Raw genomic sequence first — 14,843 nt, 5'->3', positions numbered from 1 at the left:
TAAACCCAGGGTTGCGAATTCAATCCGTGAGGCGGCCATTTAGGGATCTGGGGCAAAAATTGGGGATTGGTCCTGCTTTGAGCAGGTGGTTGGACCAGATGACCTCCTGAGGTCCCTTCCAATCCTGATATTCTATGATACATCGGGGGTTAGGTCGATATAACTGCCCTGCAGCCTTAGCTCGGCATACCTATAACCTGGTCTACACGGTTACACTATACTGTTAGATCAATGCAAGGCAGCTTACATTGGCCTACTTGTGCATGCACCTACACTCAAGCTCTCTCAGAGAACTCTCCCACTGGCTTAATAACACCATCTCCACAAAAGACAGTAGGTATGTCAGTGGGAGAAGCTCTCCTGCCAACATAGTTTTGTCTACACGGGGCGGGGGGGGGGGGGGGGTAAGGCTGGTACAACTACATTGCTCAGGGATGTGGATTTTTCACACCCAAGTGACATAATTATACCGAAGCATGTAGACCAAGCCTAGGTGCCTGCCTTGTGCCATAAACAAAAACAGGATAACGAGTGACCGGACCCAGGGTCTTTCACCTCCCAGGTTGGTGCCCTAACCACCAGCCTACGGAGTCATTCTGACTCTCTGGCCCTATGTCTGTAACTTTTTAACCACAGTGGAACAGCCATTGGATGAGGGACAGAAAGATGGAATGTCTCTGTAGTCTGGTGGTTAGAACACGCACCTGGAAGGTGGAAGACCCAGAGTCCAGTCCCCTTGCTCTAAGCACTTTTGTTATTTATCCATTGAAACAGCTCCAGTAATATCCCATAGCTCAGTGGTTAAAGCACTTCCCTGAGAGGTCAGAGACCCCTGTTCAAATCCTTTCTCCACCTCTAGCAGAGAGGGAAGAACTGAAGCTTTGCCTCCCACGTTCCATGCAAGTGCCCTAACCACTGGGCGAAAAGTTATAAGGTGGCACCACTACCCTCCATTCCGTCTCCCAACAAATTTTAAATGGAACCTGATCCAGTACGCAGCCTCTGAGCATGTCTACTGGATATGGCCCGGCACTCAGCTTAGGCAGCCTGAATGCCTATCTGAATCACTCTGGGGCTTAAGTGGGAAACAGGCATCTAGACACCTAGAGGGAGGCAGCAGTATGCATGTCCAGAGCATGAAATATAGGCACCTAGGGAGCTTTTACACTGAAAACTTAAGTGCCAAGTGAGTTTAGGCACCTACAGGATTTGGTGGGAGTTCTGTGGATTGCCGTGCAGACAAATCTAGCATTTAGGTGCTTAAATCTGGGGTTTAGGCTGGCACCTAAGTATCTTTTTGGCTCTGAGCCCTTGTGTTACATTAAAAAAAAAGGAAAAAAAAAAAGGAAATTTTGTATGTTCTTACCTTTTTTTTTTAAAAAGAAAACTCTACATCACCAAACTGTTCTGTTACCCCAAGCAAACTGTATGTTCACATCTTAGTTCTGCTTAGTTACTCTCCATGCATACAGGGACTAGGAGTAATGTAAAGGCATCACATGCAACCTCAAGATAAAGAAATGACAGATGAAAGGAGAGACTCTCTCATATCAGGGAGCAATCACTAGGATATATAGAAGGAGAAATGGCAAGACCTGGAGAGAGTACTGAGCAATAAGCTCTTGTCAAAATGTAGTGCACTTTTACCTGTATTTTAGAACCTGAAGAATCCTCAAGTTCTCTAATTTTAGTTCCAGCCCGACCTGTTACAAAATGCAAATTTGTAGATATTATACAAATCTTGACCACAGATCAACTTGCGCCAAGAATCGGAAATAAACTACTGTTGATTATTACTTTATCATTCATTAGACTGCCATCAAATAAGAAATCCTTTAATTTCTTCAAAAAGGGTAGAGCATTTAACAAGAAACCGCAGAAAAAAAATAGGTAGCTTATTTGTGATCATTCAAAATCAAGACAGAAAAAAGTGCACGGGGGGGCGGGGGGGGGGGGGGGGAGGAGAACCCACTGAGAAATCATGGTACCAGGGAGACACTTCAGGTTCCTTCCCTGGCCAGCAAAATTTTGTCCCCATCTTCCGCTCTTCTAGCTAAAAGGCACGCTCACACAGCCACTGGGCTGGCCAACAGAGCCTGAGCAAGCCTTTTGTGGTGAACCCCTCCCAGGCAGCGGAGCTGAAAGTGGGTCGGTACGGTGTACCAGTAAGAAGCGGCTGCCAGTACCGGGGCCGTACACAGCCAATGATAAAGGGCTGGCGTGGCAGCGCTATAACTTTGCTGCCCTTTCCTCCCCCTGGGCCACTGAGGGGGTGCAAAAGGGGCAGCTGCCCTGGGCCCAGCAATTTAAAAGGGCCCGGGACTCCTGGCCACCACCACCATGGCAGCAGACGGAGCCCCAGGCCCTTTAAATCACTGCTGGAGCCCCAGTTGGCACTGAAGGGCTGGCTGGGGGAGGCTGACACCAAGCCCTGCTCTTTCCACCCAAGGCCCCGTACTGATAAGACTTCTAAGTTACTTTCACCCCTGCCAGGCAAGCAAGCCATCGTCCCCTCAAGGTGATCAAATGGGAAATCAGGCAAGCAGCTGCCACGCACTCAGCCTGGTCTCCCCAGGCTACCATGCATTCATCGGGAGAGAGGCAACGCAGAATGTATGTGGCCCCCTGCCTCAGCAGGGACAAGGGCCAACTAGAGATCTAAGAGGCCAAGCAGGTATCACACCCAGCCCCCATCAACACTCTCTGCCTCTGCAGCCCACTAAATGCCTTGAGCTCGTCTGGCTGGTGTGGAGATTGGGAGGGCATACGGCGCATACCCCACCGCAATCAAGGGCAACACATGGGTGGGTATGCAGGGTTATGTGCCCCCCTCCTCCAGGTTTCTGCCTTCCATTTAGCACAGAGGTTTTCAAACTGTGTGTGAACGCAGGAACACTGAGCCAGTCCTGCACAGCGGGTCTCAACGAGGTGAGGGTCCTTCTCCCTCCTCAAGCCCTGCCACATGAGACTGGCCTGAGCCACCTGCCTTTGCCACTCGCCCCACCCCCCCGCCACCTTCAATGTTCCTCCATGCGCCCTGGGGGGGGGCACACCCCACAATTTGAAAACCTCTATGCTAAATGGGAGACAAATCAGGGGAGGGGGCACAAGTCCCACACGTTGCCTCTGTCCCCTGCTTATACAGAAATCAAACTATGCCTATGTCACCCACCACCCTGGCACGCCTCCTAGGCTCGCCCTGCTCGGGAAGGACTCGGGTCTACCAGCGCCAAGCACTCGGGCACGGCCCGGTAGTTACCTATGACGGTCCCGATCATGGCGTTGTCCAGGTGGAAGCAGAGCGGCACCCCCAAGCTCCGATCCCTGGGGGGGCCGCGGGGCCGATATTCCAGGGGGCCCGACAGCCAGGGCTCCCGGGGTGCCTGTAACGGGAGCGGCCGCGAACCCTCCAGCCTCCCCCAGCCGCCCTGGGAGCCGCTGCCCCTCCGGGCCGGCCTCTTCTCCTGGCCCTTAGCACAGGGCCCGGCGGCTCCGCTTCGCCCTCTGCCGCCCACCGAGGGCGCTGGGCTCCTCCGGCCCTGGGCGGGGGCCACCGCCGGTTGCCACTCCGGCAGCGGGGGGCCTGGCGGCCGGCTCCCGGGGCGGAACTCCTCGTCGCTGTCCGCTTCCCAGTCCGACATGGCAGAACCAGGGACCCCCTGAACCAGAACGGTCCTGTCCGGCTCGCGCCGCCTGGCGCGTGCTCTCCAACTGTCAACACGCGCGTGTAGAGCCCCTCCCAACAGCTTTAGGCCGGGAAGCGCTCTGATTGGCCACAGCATTTCGCCTCTACGAAATGATTGGCTGGTTTGCCTGGGCCTCTGAGTGATTGTCCATTGGCCTCTGGAAGCAACGGGCATTCCGCAGCGGGGGGGGGGGCACGCCCTGGGGCAAACCTGCATCGCGCCTGAAGAGCAATGTGCATGCCCCATGGCTGCTGGAGGGGAAATTGCTCTGTTCCGGGTCGTGTCAGGTGTTAATTAATGGGAGTCCCATTTGTGCAACAGCCACTGTTTGTGACATCCCCACAGAACATGCTGTGTGGTAGGTCACTAAGCAAGGTACACTGCGTGTTCATTTAATGTGTGGGTCTGTACATGCTGCCAGTATAGTGGTGCATCTGTTATTTGAAATGAATTGGGTGGCATCAGCCCAATTCGCAATTGGGAAGTGTCCCCACAAAAACAACCAGCTACATTCCTATGCCAAAAAACCTCTACTGCTGTAATTGATTGTAATATGATTTCTGTGTGTATATAAAGTCTGCTGCAGTTTCCACGGTAAACATCTGATGAAGTGAGCTGTAGCTCACGAAAGCTCATGCTCAAATAAATTGGTTAGTCTCTAAGGTGCCACAAGTACTCCTTTTCTTTTTGCTGTAACTAATAACTTTTGGTCAGATTTGAACTTCTGTTTGGCACAGCAGAGAAGTGGGGGACATTAGGGAGCAGTTTAAATACATATTTTTATCCTAATGCCTCAGTGAGATCCTATTCCATACTCAGGCTCCTGGGCACTACAGTAATACAAATAAATAAATAATGTATTCCTTGCTTGAACCTACCTTTAGGGTCTGATTTACCCTTATCCATATTCAGTGCTTCTTACTCATGGCACGAGGCTCATCAGGGTTGACAAAATCCAGTCTCACATATGTCCAGGGCAAATATGTTCCAGGTGAGTGCCGTTGCTTTCTGCTGAACAAAAGCTTTCATTAAGAAAAAAAGTACGTTTGTAGCTTGAATGATTGCCGTTAGCTTTCCAAATGCAAACAAGGCTAAGTCTATGCAGTGCTGTCTTCCTAAATCCTCAGACAGATTCACTCATCTCTGCTGCCACACTTGGAGCTTCCACCAGTGGCAATACAGTGAAAACCAGCCAGTTTTGATTGTTTTCACTGCTGATCTTCAGATTCCTGTGGGCAGCAGAGAAACTGAGAAGAATTAGATAAATGTCATTCTGTTGCACCTGGGGAAGGCTATGATCAACAGCAACTTCAAGCACTGAATCTGTTTCCCTGTCAGGGCTGGGGAGAAGGTAGAATGGCAGAAATACTCTTGTTGCACCACCCAGAAAGCTAAGAGAGGAGTAGAGCAGAAAGAAACAAACACCCATCACTACAGACAGGAGGCCTGGGAAGATGTAAAGTAGTCTTCACAGCAACTGGGATGCTCTAGGAGGAAAGAACCACAGAGAGAATCTCCCTCTCCAAGCTGGAGATGGCTGTGGGGAGAGGTTGTCTTCAAATGTATGAGACACCAACTAGCTACTCCTCCAGAGCCTCTCTGTCACCTGTTTCTTCCGTCTCCCAGGTGCTCCCCAGAGTTCTCTCTAAACACGCCACATAGGAGGCAGATTCTCTAGTTCCCATCCCCTCTTCTTAGAAGCAGTAGTTAAAAGTAGCAGCAGCCTTTAGCACTGGAAATAGAGTTTGACAGGAGGGCAGGATCAGAAAAGAGCTGAGCAGACATCCACAGAATGGTGAGGAGGAGACTGTTTGGGGTTATGGAGCAGCAAGGAAGAAGTTACTCACTTTGTGCAGTAACACTGGGTCTTTGATATGTGTGTCCCTACGGGTGCCATGGCCCACCCTCCTCCCCTATATACTCCTGGGGGAATACTGCATGCATAATTAATGAGCTCTTCAGATTTCCAATTTTTTTTGCAGAAAAAAGCTTCTGCCAAATGTTGCTGCAATTCTGCCTTTTGCCCACCAGAGGGTATTGTGGTGCAAGAACAGCAGCAGCTCTCAGCAGAAAGAAAAGGAGTACTTGTGGCACCTTAGAGACTAACCAATTTATTTGAGCATGAGCTTTCGTGAGCTACAGCTCACTTCATCGGATGCATACCGTGGAAACTGCAGCAGACTTTATATATACACAGAGAATATGAAACAATACCTCCTCCCACCCCACTGTCCTGCTGGTAATAGCTTATCTAAAGTGATCATCAGGTGGGCCATTTCCAGCACAAATCCAGGTTTTCTCACCCTCCACCCCCCCCACACAAATTCACTCTCCTGCTGGTGCTAGCCCATCCAAAGTGACAACTCTTTACATAATCAAGTCGGGCTATTTCCTGCAGAAATCCAGGTTTTCTCACATCCCCCCCACCCCCATACACACACAAACTCACTCTCCTGCTGGTAATAGCTCATCCAAACTGACCACTCTCCAAGTTTAAATCCAAGTTAAACCAGAACATCTGGGGGGGGGGGGTAGGAAAAAACAAGAGGAAACAGGCTACCTTGCATAATGACTTAGCCACTCCCAGTCTTTATTTAAGCCTAAATTAATAGTATCCAATTTGCAAATGAATTCCAATTCAGCAGTTTCTCGCTGGACTCTGGATTTGAAGTTTTTTTGTTTTAAGATAGCGACCTTCATGTCTGTGATTGCGTGACCAGAGAGATTGAAGTGTTCTCCGACTGGTTTATGAATGTTATAATTCTTGACATCTGATTTGTGTCCATTTATTCTTTTACGTAGAGACTGTCCAGTTTGACCAATGTACATTGCAGGAGAGTGAATTTGTGTGGGGGGGTCAAGGGTAACGGAGGAGCTGAGGGAGAGGGAAGTAAATTGCTGGGAAGGAGCCTGCGTGTGAACTTGGAAGGTTGCACTGTTTCTGAGGGGTGTGGGAAATATGGTTCTGTATTGTAGTTTAAATGAAGTATTACTCAGAGTTCTGTATTAATATGCCCAATAAGGAATTTATTTGTCAAAAAACATTTCCTGAATCTTTTTTGTTGTCTGTATTGTTACAGACATACTTGCTGACAGGTATTTTGAAATAAATTACCAAAAATAATTGAAATTGGTGTGATTATATTGTGTTATTTTGACAAATAAAATATGCACAATTTTGCAGAATTTTAAAATATTGTGCGCATAATTTTTAATTTTTTGGCACAGAATTCCACCAGAAGTACCTATACTTCAGAGTTCTAGTAGTTGATTCTGTGTTAGAGAAGGAGCTGAGGAAGGATTGCCTGCGGATGCTGGCTAGCCTCGTGGCAGGCGGGGAGCAATGCGCAGGCTAGACTGATACAGCTACCAAAGTTCTCTGATTAGCAGCACAGGGATGCAGGAATAGAGAGCGGAGAACTGATAGACTTGGGGAGAGGAGCCCAGAAATGGATTAGTGAAAGGAAGGGAACAGAGAACTGAATAGACTTGGGGATGGAGGTAGACCTGATTACTTTTGTCAGGCTGCTGAATTTTTAGTCAGACTAGTATGTTTTAATAGGAATTTTGGAGGGTTGTCTTAATCTTAAATTATAACCCTGATACTTTCACATTAATGTAATGAAGATTTTGATTTGGCCCATTGTACTAAAGCAGACATAGTATTACAAACCTTTCAGTCAACAGTGCAAATCTGCTAAGTATTTGAGGGTTTAAATGTGCCTTGTAGACACGGCCCTGCACTAGAGGCAGAATGGAGCAGCACTGCCCCAAAGGGCATTCTGAGCTCCCTGGCATGAAGGGGAAAATTGGTATGCAGCTATTTATGGGTGCACGTTACTATCCTTGTATAGCCAGCCTGATCTACAGCAAGTGCTGCATGAGGGAAGCAATTTACCCTGCTTCTTCTGCCCCCTCCCAACCTCCTTTGGGGCACCATGTGCCTTGCTGTATAAACTGTGTGTATCTCCTTGCACATTCCCCCTTTCCCCTGTGTACCTACATAAGGTTGAGACAGAATCTAATCCTAAGGGGACAGACTATAGTAAAAGATACTGTTCTTCTGAAAGTTCATGATTTAGGAGTATAAATGAAAGGTATGCAGGGGAGGCAACTTGGCCCTTATATTTTTACACTTATCATAAAGGACTTTACTTCAAGTTTTGTAGTCACCGTGTTACAGTAAAAATCACTAACTAATTTCGTAAAATATAGGAGGAAATTGATTCATTTAAATTAATACTCTTCATGAAATTATGGAACAATTATGCAAAGAAAAATAGTAAAATATCTGCAGCTGGATTCTCCCTTCCCTTGTACCTTGTGTAGTCATTGGTATCTGTGCGAAGTGGGTATAAAATGCTACCAAATCAGAATGATAATGTTTTCTGCTCCCTTTGCACAGATGTTAATGATTATGCAAAATACCACACAGGGGAGAATCAGGCCCCATATATTTATATACTTAGTCTCCAAGTCTGAAAATTGACTTCAGTAGGGTTCCACATGGGAGTAGGATTCACCCATGTCAGTTTCTGTGGGCAGAACAGAAGTCCTGATCCAGGCCATATAAATTGATAGCACAGTACTAGATGCAGTTCTGCTGGTGGCCTCCTCCTAAAAATCCTGCTTCCTGGCGTATTTAGTCCCACCCGGGTGTATAAGAACTACGGTTTCCCCTCTCCTCAAAAATCCCTGGTTGATCACTGGTCAAAATGAAAACTGAGTACAGCAACTTCTGTTTGAAATGCCTTAGCACTGCTCTTAATAGCTTCCAAAATCACTTTCATAGAGGGTTTGTATTCTGTGAAGGTGAAGCGGGTTTAGGTAAACCGTCATTAGAAATCATTAGAAGGTGTTACACTGGCCTATGTTGTATGGACTTTTTGGTCAAATAAACTTGTTTTGTGATACCTTGGTCAAGTTGAATCAAAGCCATATAAAACGTTAAAGAAAAAAATGAGCACATCATGGGAATTTTTCAGGTGCACAATTCTGCTCAGTCCTGCCTGAGCTGTATTCACATGCAACACCAATATTAATCTTTAATCAAAAACAAAACAAAACACAAAAATCAACCAACAAACAAAAAAAACTTCAAGTATACACAGTAGCTACTTTATAACCATGTTTATTAACAACAAAATGGATTTACCTTTGTCATGAAGTTACAATTAACATTGTATTATAATGTAATGGCTAAAGCCATTGCAGCATCAGTGGAAGTGTCCCTTATACTTTCCATAACCGTTATAAAACTGATATTTTAACACCGCTCCCTCCCATATTGGCTAGCAGAAATGTCTCAGAACACATTCAATAGCAGATGATGTTTGGTGCCTGTGGAAGTGTCCCATATGTATCTGAATTAATGGCAACCCCTCATATGCTTCCTTTGACATTCCACGGGTTGGTTTAGATTTAAAAACTGATTCACCTTTTTGGATAATTATAGCAATTTATTTGATGTTGCAATTCATTTGAACTAAATTGATTAACATACTTGGAAAAAAATGTGAAGCAGAAATATGACGGCCAAATTCTCTTTGGACGTACACCTCCTTCAATCCTTCTGAACTCCATGGGATTGCACAAGGTATGAGTCAGAACAAAAATTGTCCCAGTGGGACAAGTTTACTCCTGGTGTAGGCAGGTGTAATCCCATTGAGATCAATGGAGTTGAGCCTCATTACACCAAAGAAGGCTGAATTTGGCCCACCTATGCTGTCCTTTGAAGTCAGTGGAGCCACACAGGGATGAATTTGTCCTCAGATGTTTAATCACTTTTTTCATTCCTTTGCTCTACATTTTATTTTTCTGCTTTGTTCTGTTTTCTTACTGACCTACTTTTCTCTGTGCTTTTTAAAAATTTCCCTTCTCTTCATTCCTTTTTATCTTACTATTTTGTGCGTTACTTTTTATATAGTCAATGTGACATATGGGTTAATTCAGCTAAGCATTAGTTTCCTCAGGAAATAACTGGAATATTATCATTTTCACTTTATACAGATGCCCAACAAAATAAGGGTTTGAATCTGGACTCCTGACTCAGGCAGAGCTCTTGCTGAAGTCCATGGAATTTTTGCTTGAGTAAGAACTGCAGGCCCAGACCCATAAATCGTACTGTATATCAGGTGTTCCTCAATACAGCAATAATTCAGTATGACTTGACTTATCACAGAAGAGTAGGTGAATTACCTATCAGCAGACTGTAATGAGAGCAGTCATTTAAGCAGGATTATCTCAAAAAAACATGTAACAGCTGTGGGCATGTGAATAAAAGTGTATGATCTTTGCAATCTTGAACCCTAGGCTAAAACACTATATCCATACTGAAATAAAAAGTATAGATCACATAAGCCAGGAGTATATAGAGTTTGTAAAACAAATAATCATCAAAAACTATTCTTTTAAGTTCTCTCTTCAATCAGGTACAACAAACATGCTGATCAGGAAACAGTTATTTGTGTAAGGCCCAGTCCTTAAACCCTTACTTAGAGCCAGATTCTGTCCTGTTTGACACCCTGCACAATCCTCCAATGGAGTGTATATTAGGGCAGAATTTGGTCCTTATTGCCTACTCATGTAAAACTCTTATTGACTAAAATGAGAGCTTTGACTTAGTAAGTAGTTCAGGACAAGACCCTTAAGGCCAAATGCTGTTCCCACTGACATCAATAAATTATTGATACTGATTTCGGTGGGAGCAGGCTTGGTCCTTATAGTGTAATTAAAGGTATACTGTGGACACAGGAAACTCCTGGTGAAGAAAGGTCAGAACAGCTCACTTTGTAAAAACACATAATAAACCCTCTCCAGATCTCCACAGATTCATTAATTATTCTCGCAATTTTCCATCAATATAATGTTAAGAAAATTCCTATATGATAAGAACTGTAGCTACAAAAAGAAGGATGTAATGGTGACAATAAAAAAAAAATCAGTAATTTCAACTTAAAAAAAGATAAGGCCTTCCTGATTTATCCGATCTTTGTGAAGACATTCACATAGAATCATAGAATATCAGAGTTGGAAGGGACCTCTGAGGTTATATAGTCCAACCCCCTGCCCGGAGCAGGACCAATCCCAACTAAATTTTCATATATAATTTATAGAATTCATTTATGTGCACAGAATTGTATTAAATAAATTAATTTAAAATGAGGAGAACTCAGGTATGTCATTTAAGCCAAAAATACCAAGTTCAGCAAGTAAAAATCAAGATCCTGATTCTGCAACTGCATCTGTGCAGGCAGAGCCTGTGCCCATGTGGAACCTCACTGATTTCACAGTAAGGCTCAATGTGGATGCAAAGGTCTGCTCAAGCAGATGCAGTTGCAAGATCAGGGCCCAATTCAGGATGCTGTTGTGTTCACATTTAATGAAAAAGGGGAGGCGAGTCTAATTACTGACACATTTGTTAGCTGTCCTGTGCCCAAGCTCTTGCCCCTACATCAGACCTAAGTACAGATTTACATCTACAACATTATGAGATTTTATATAAATGGCAAGAAAGGCACCATAAAAAATTAGGAAAAAAGAAAAGAAAATCCTAAAAATTAAATCGTTTTTAGATATTGTACAATACTTTAAATTTACAGATTTGGCTGGACAAACTGCAGACATTCAAATAAGTCAATATTTAAATGTTCTCAGATGTTGAAAAACCTATTTATCATCACAAAAATATCTTCGCAATTCGGCTTTAATATGATCAGGCTGCACATGAAGGATGTAGTAAAGGATGAATGCGATGGCAAATCAGTGATAGCTAATTGTGCTTCAAGACATCTTTCAGAATTTACCACGTGAGCTTTGTTCTGGCACAAGCCATAGAATGCAGCTTATCATCCATAGATCCTGTATCACTGACACAATATATACACTTTACAGTATGCATGTACTTTCACATAATAAGGTTATCATGTAACATCCAGGAATACTTTTGTAAAAGAAATATGGAGGCAGAAATTACAGTGGATTCATAGTAAACAGTTCAAGTCCTTCACAATACAATCTACAGCATTTAGCCATGATTAAGACTGCTCTGACATTTTTGATGTATAATAAATCCTCAGCAGGGCTGGGCTTTGATGAAACAGTGCTCTGAGTGAGCTGGAACTGGCACTCCCATACATTTGGAGTTCTTGTTGCTAGAGGTGGCCAGGCCCAGAACAGGTTGCCCATGAGTCAGTGGTACATGTTGGCTGTAATTTGGGGGGATACAACAAATAGAAATCTTGTTCAGTGCGGAAGGGTGGAGGCTCCTACAGGGTTCCATGGCAAAGCCCTGGTAAGGACCAATAGGTAGGCACTAGTACTGCTACTGCACCTCTGCAGAAGTGAAACGTAGAAAGGCTATGAGAGCAAGAGGAGGTCTCAGGGGAGAATGCTCAATATGCTGCATGTTTTGAATCCCCAAACTAGGTGGGAGGTGGTATGGGAAAGGAATCTGAGGGTCCTTTCCTGGAACCTTTGTAAAATGGCATTATAGAGCTAATAAGAATGTGACTCCTTTCCCTCTCTCCTCCTCGTCCCCTCGTTTTTAAAAATTCGGTCTTCTTCAATTTGGGCAATTCAGCCGTTTGTCTCTATTACCTCTCCCATTTCCTTACATGGCTTTTTGGAAGAAACACTAGCTGTCTGGGACCAACAGGCTGGAATTTTAAAGACCTTTTTCACTGTCCCTGCCTCCCTGCTGTTATTTTTCATTTTTTCCCCATCCCCTTTTTTCCTACCCCTTTTTTTCTTCTCCAAATTCATATTTTCCTTTGCTTATCGTATTGTCTCTCTTTTCCCCCCTCTTCACCCCTTCTGTAGTCTCTCTCTCTCTTCCCTTATCCCCTTTTTTTTCCTCTGCTTTCAATACCCCATATGTTACCACGTTCACTTCCTTCACAGACTTCTGACACAGTATCATGGAGTATCAGGGTGCAATTGTGAAGCATGGTGCCACCTTCAGGGCAGAAAGAAGAACTGCCTCTAGTGAGCTGTAGCTCACGAAAGCTCATGCTCAAATAAATTGGTTAGTCTCTAAGGTGCCACAAGTACTCCTTTTCTTTTTACAATAAAGGTAACGCCCTCTCCTCTCCTGCTGATTCTACTTCCAGAATGCTTCAGATCCTCGGGAAGGGCACATCAGTGATATCAGCAAGTTTGGGGTAAGGAAAGCTGCCCCTGAATTTTTGGTGCAGTAGTCCAGATTATCCATCTCTAATGCCAGCCCTTATCCTTTGAATTTATACATTTCATAGCAAAAGAAGGTTCTTATCATAAAGAACAACCTGAAAGTGGTGTGCAAAGTACTTTGCCACAGCACTAAATCACCAAAAATGTTACAGAAATTAACATTCTAAAGCTGAGAGTGTTAAAATCACTGATTAATGATGAGTTAATGTGTATATCTTGCAACTAGCAGCCATTTCTAGTCCCATATTACTAGTTTCCTTGGTACCTTGCTAGCAGCTGTAGATAATATTTTTGTTGTAAACATAAACTATTGTCTAATTCAGGACATATATATTTTTAATTAATCCAGAAGCAAAGTGCTTTAAATCTTACAATTTTTACTTCTGTACTGTAGAAACAACACTATTTCTAAATGCTCAGACCTTTGCTTTCTGACACAGTCTGCAGTATTAACTTTGTAGATTACTCATTATTTACACCTACTGTACTACATAAAAGTGATGTACATTAGGTATAAATTTGAATTTTAGCTGTCACTTAAGCATGCATTTTCATGCAACTAGAAGATATGGGCTCATACAACTGCCTTTCAGATTCTTCCTGATTCTTACAATTTTATTTTATTAAAAAGGCTTTCAAAAGAGTTCATGCTATGATATGTATGACTAAAGGAATTACTCAGCCAATGAAGAAAACCCATAAATTGTTATTTAAGTTTGACATGAGGCAAGCTGAGTGCATCTGTACTGTCCCCTGGCTTGCAAATGCTTTGAGATGATCTTGATATTCCAGTCCTTAGAGAGTCAGTAGAGAGAGTTGTTTCCACTAATGAGCGAGAGATGCTTTCAAAAGCCTCTGTTTTTGTCTCTGCTTCCAACTCTTCATCTGTTATAAATAATTTTGACTCCCTCCATTTGGAGTACACTTCTTGGCTCCCTCTTGAGCCACTGGAGTCATTCCCAGCAATCTGTACATTCAGTTCTTCAGATGATTGTATAAGATTTTGTACAGATAAAGATTTTCCTAAATCCAATTGCACTACTGGTTTAACTGGGACCAAGGGTTCCCCTTCTGTATCAAGGCTTTTTCTCCATGAAAGATCCTTTGTCACTTTGTGCTGTGCAACTTTTCCATTATCCTTTAACGCAACAAGGCAAGCGGTGACATCAGAAATATTTTCCTGTGTGGTCGCAGGAGTAATATGAAGAGGCTCAGGCCAGTTGGCATGCTTGACTGAGGAGAAAGGTGGTATTTGTAACGTTGTTGGTGTTGTTGGCTTAGTTGCCTGGTTTATTTGGTTTGATGTATTATTAGTTATTACTGTTGCAGGTCCATCATTTGGCACCTGTGTTGCTTGACTATGCATAGTTGGACTAAAAGCATAGTAAGCCTGAGTGCTAAATTCATTTGGTGTCAGTATAAGCTGTAGGCCACGAGGCATGTTGGCACTAGCTGATCTGGATACACATCCACTAGTTTGTGCAGAACTAGATAAATCTTTGCTGTCTACAGGACTTTGATAATCAGAGGTCTGGTCGCATTCAAAAGATGGCATTTGAAATGAAGCCAAAGTAAGCGCTGATGCAGATCCTTTCCTTAAGACCTGTTGATAAATATCTAACAGGCTGTCCAGCTTTGACTCTATGGATTGTACCTGCAGATTGGGGAAAAAAGGTTAAAGTAAGTTCAAAATATTATTTAAAAATATTTGCCTCCCTAGAGCCTCTCTAGAATCTAAGCAAAGAGAAAATGTAAAAGATAATAGGAACAATCTGCATATAAAGGAAATGTGTGTTTCTCTGTATAAAAATGCTACTCATCAAAAAAAGAAAGCTATTAAAAGCAGTGTATTTACAGATGCTTCATGATTAAGTTAATATTTTAACTATTAAATGGTGCAGATTTCAGTAGTGTATGTGTCTCCATTTCTGTATACAAAACACATGTAATGTAATATAATTTGTGTGT

At 43.6% G+C, this 14,843-nt stretch overlaps 2 protein-coding genes across 5 annotated transcripts in view; both read right to left on the bottom strand.

Annotated features, from left to right (window-relative positions):
• DDX43 (DEAD-box helicase 43) overlaps positions 1–3,700 on the bottom strand; it is a 64,450-nt gene extending 60,750 nt beyond the window's left edge. For all 3 annotated transcript variants that reach the window (XM_075126531.1, XM_075126532.1, XM_075126533.1), the window contains exons 1-2: positions 3,260–3,700; positions 1,648–1,703 (exon numbers count right to left, since the gene is read on the bottom strand). In XM_075126531.1, the coding sequence (XP_074982632.1) occupies positions 1,648–1,703; positions 3,260–3,641 (438 nt within the window). In that variant the 5' untranslated portion in view covers positions 3,642–3,700. The remainder of the gene's footprint in view (positions 1–1,647; positions 1,704–3,259) is intronic.
• Positions 3,701–8,801: 5,101 nt separating this feature from the next.
• The window catches only part of KCNQ5 (potassium voltage-gated channel subfamily Q member 5), a 530,762-nt gene continuing 524,720 nt past the window's right edge, over positions 8,802–14,843 (bottom strand). For both annotated transcript variants that reach the window (XM_048845923.2, XM_048845922.2), the window contains one exon: positions 8,802–14,529. In XM_048845923.2, coding sequence (XP_048701880.2) covers positions 13,582–14,529 — 948 coding nt within the window. In that variant the 3' untranslated portion in view covers positions 8,802–13,581. The remainder of the gene's footprint in view (positions 14,530–14,843) is intronic.

This window comes from Caretta caretta, chromosome 3, assembly GCF_965140235.1.
Source record: "Caretta caretta isolate rCarCar2 chromosome 3, rCarCar1.hap1, whole genome shotgun sequence".
Classification (NCBI taxonomy): Eukaryota; Metazoa; Chordata; order Testudines; family Cheloniidae; genus Caretta; species Caretta caretta.
Note: the sequence above shows the minus strand (reverse complement) of the source record. Positions and strands in the feature narration are given on the sequence as shown.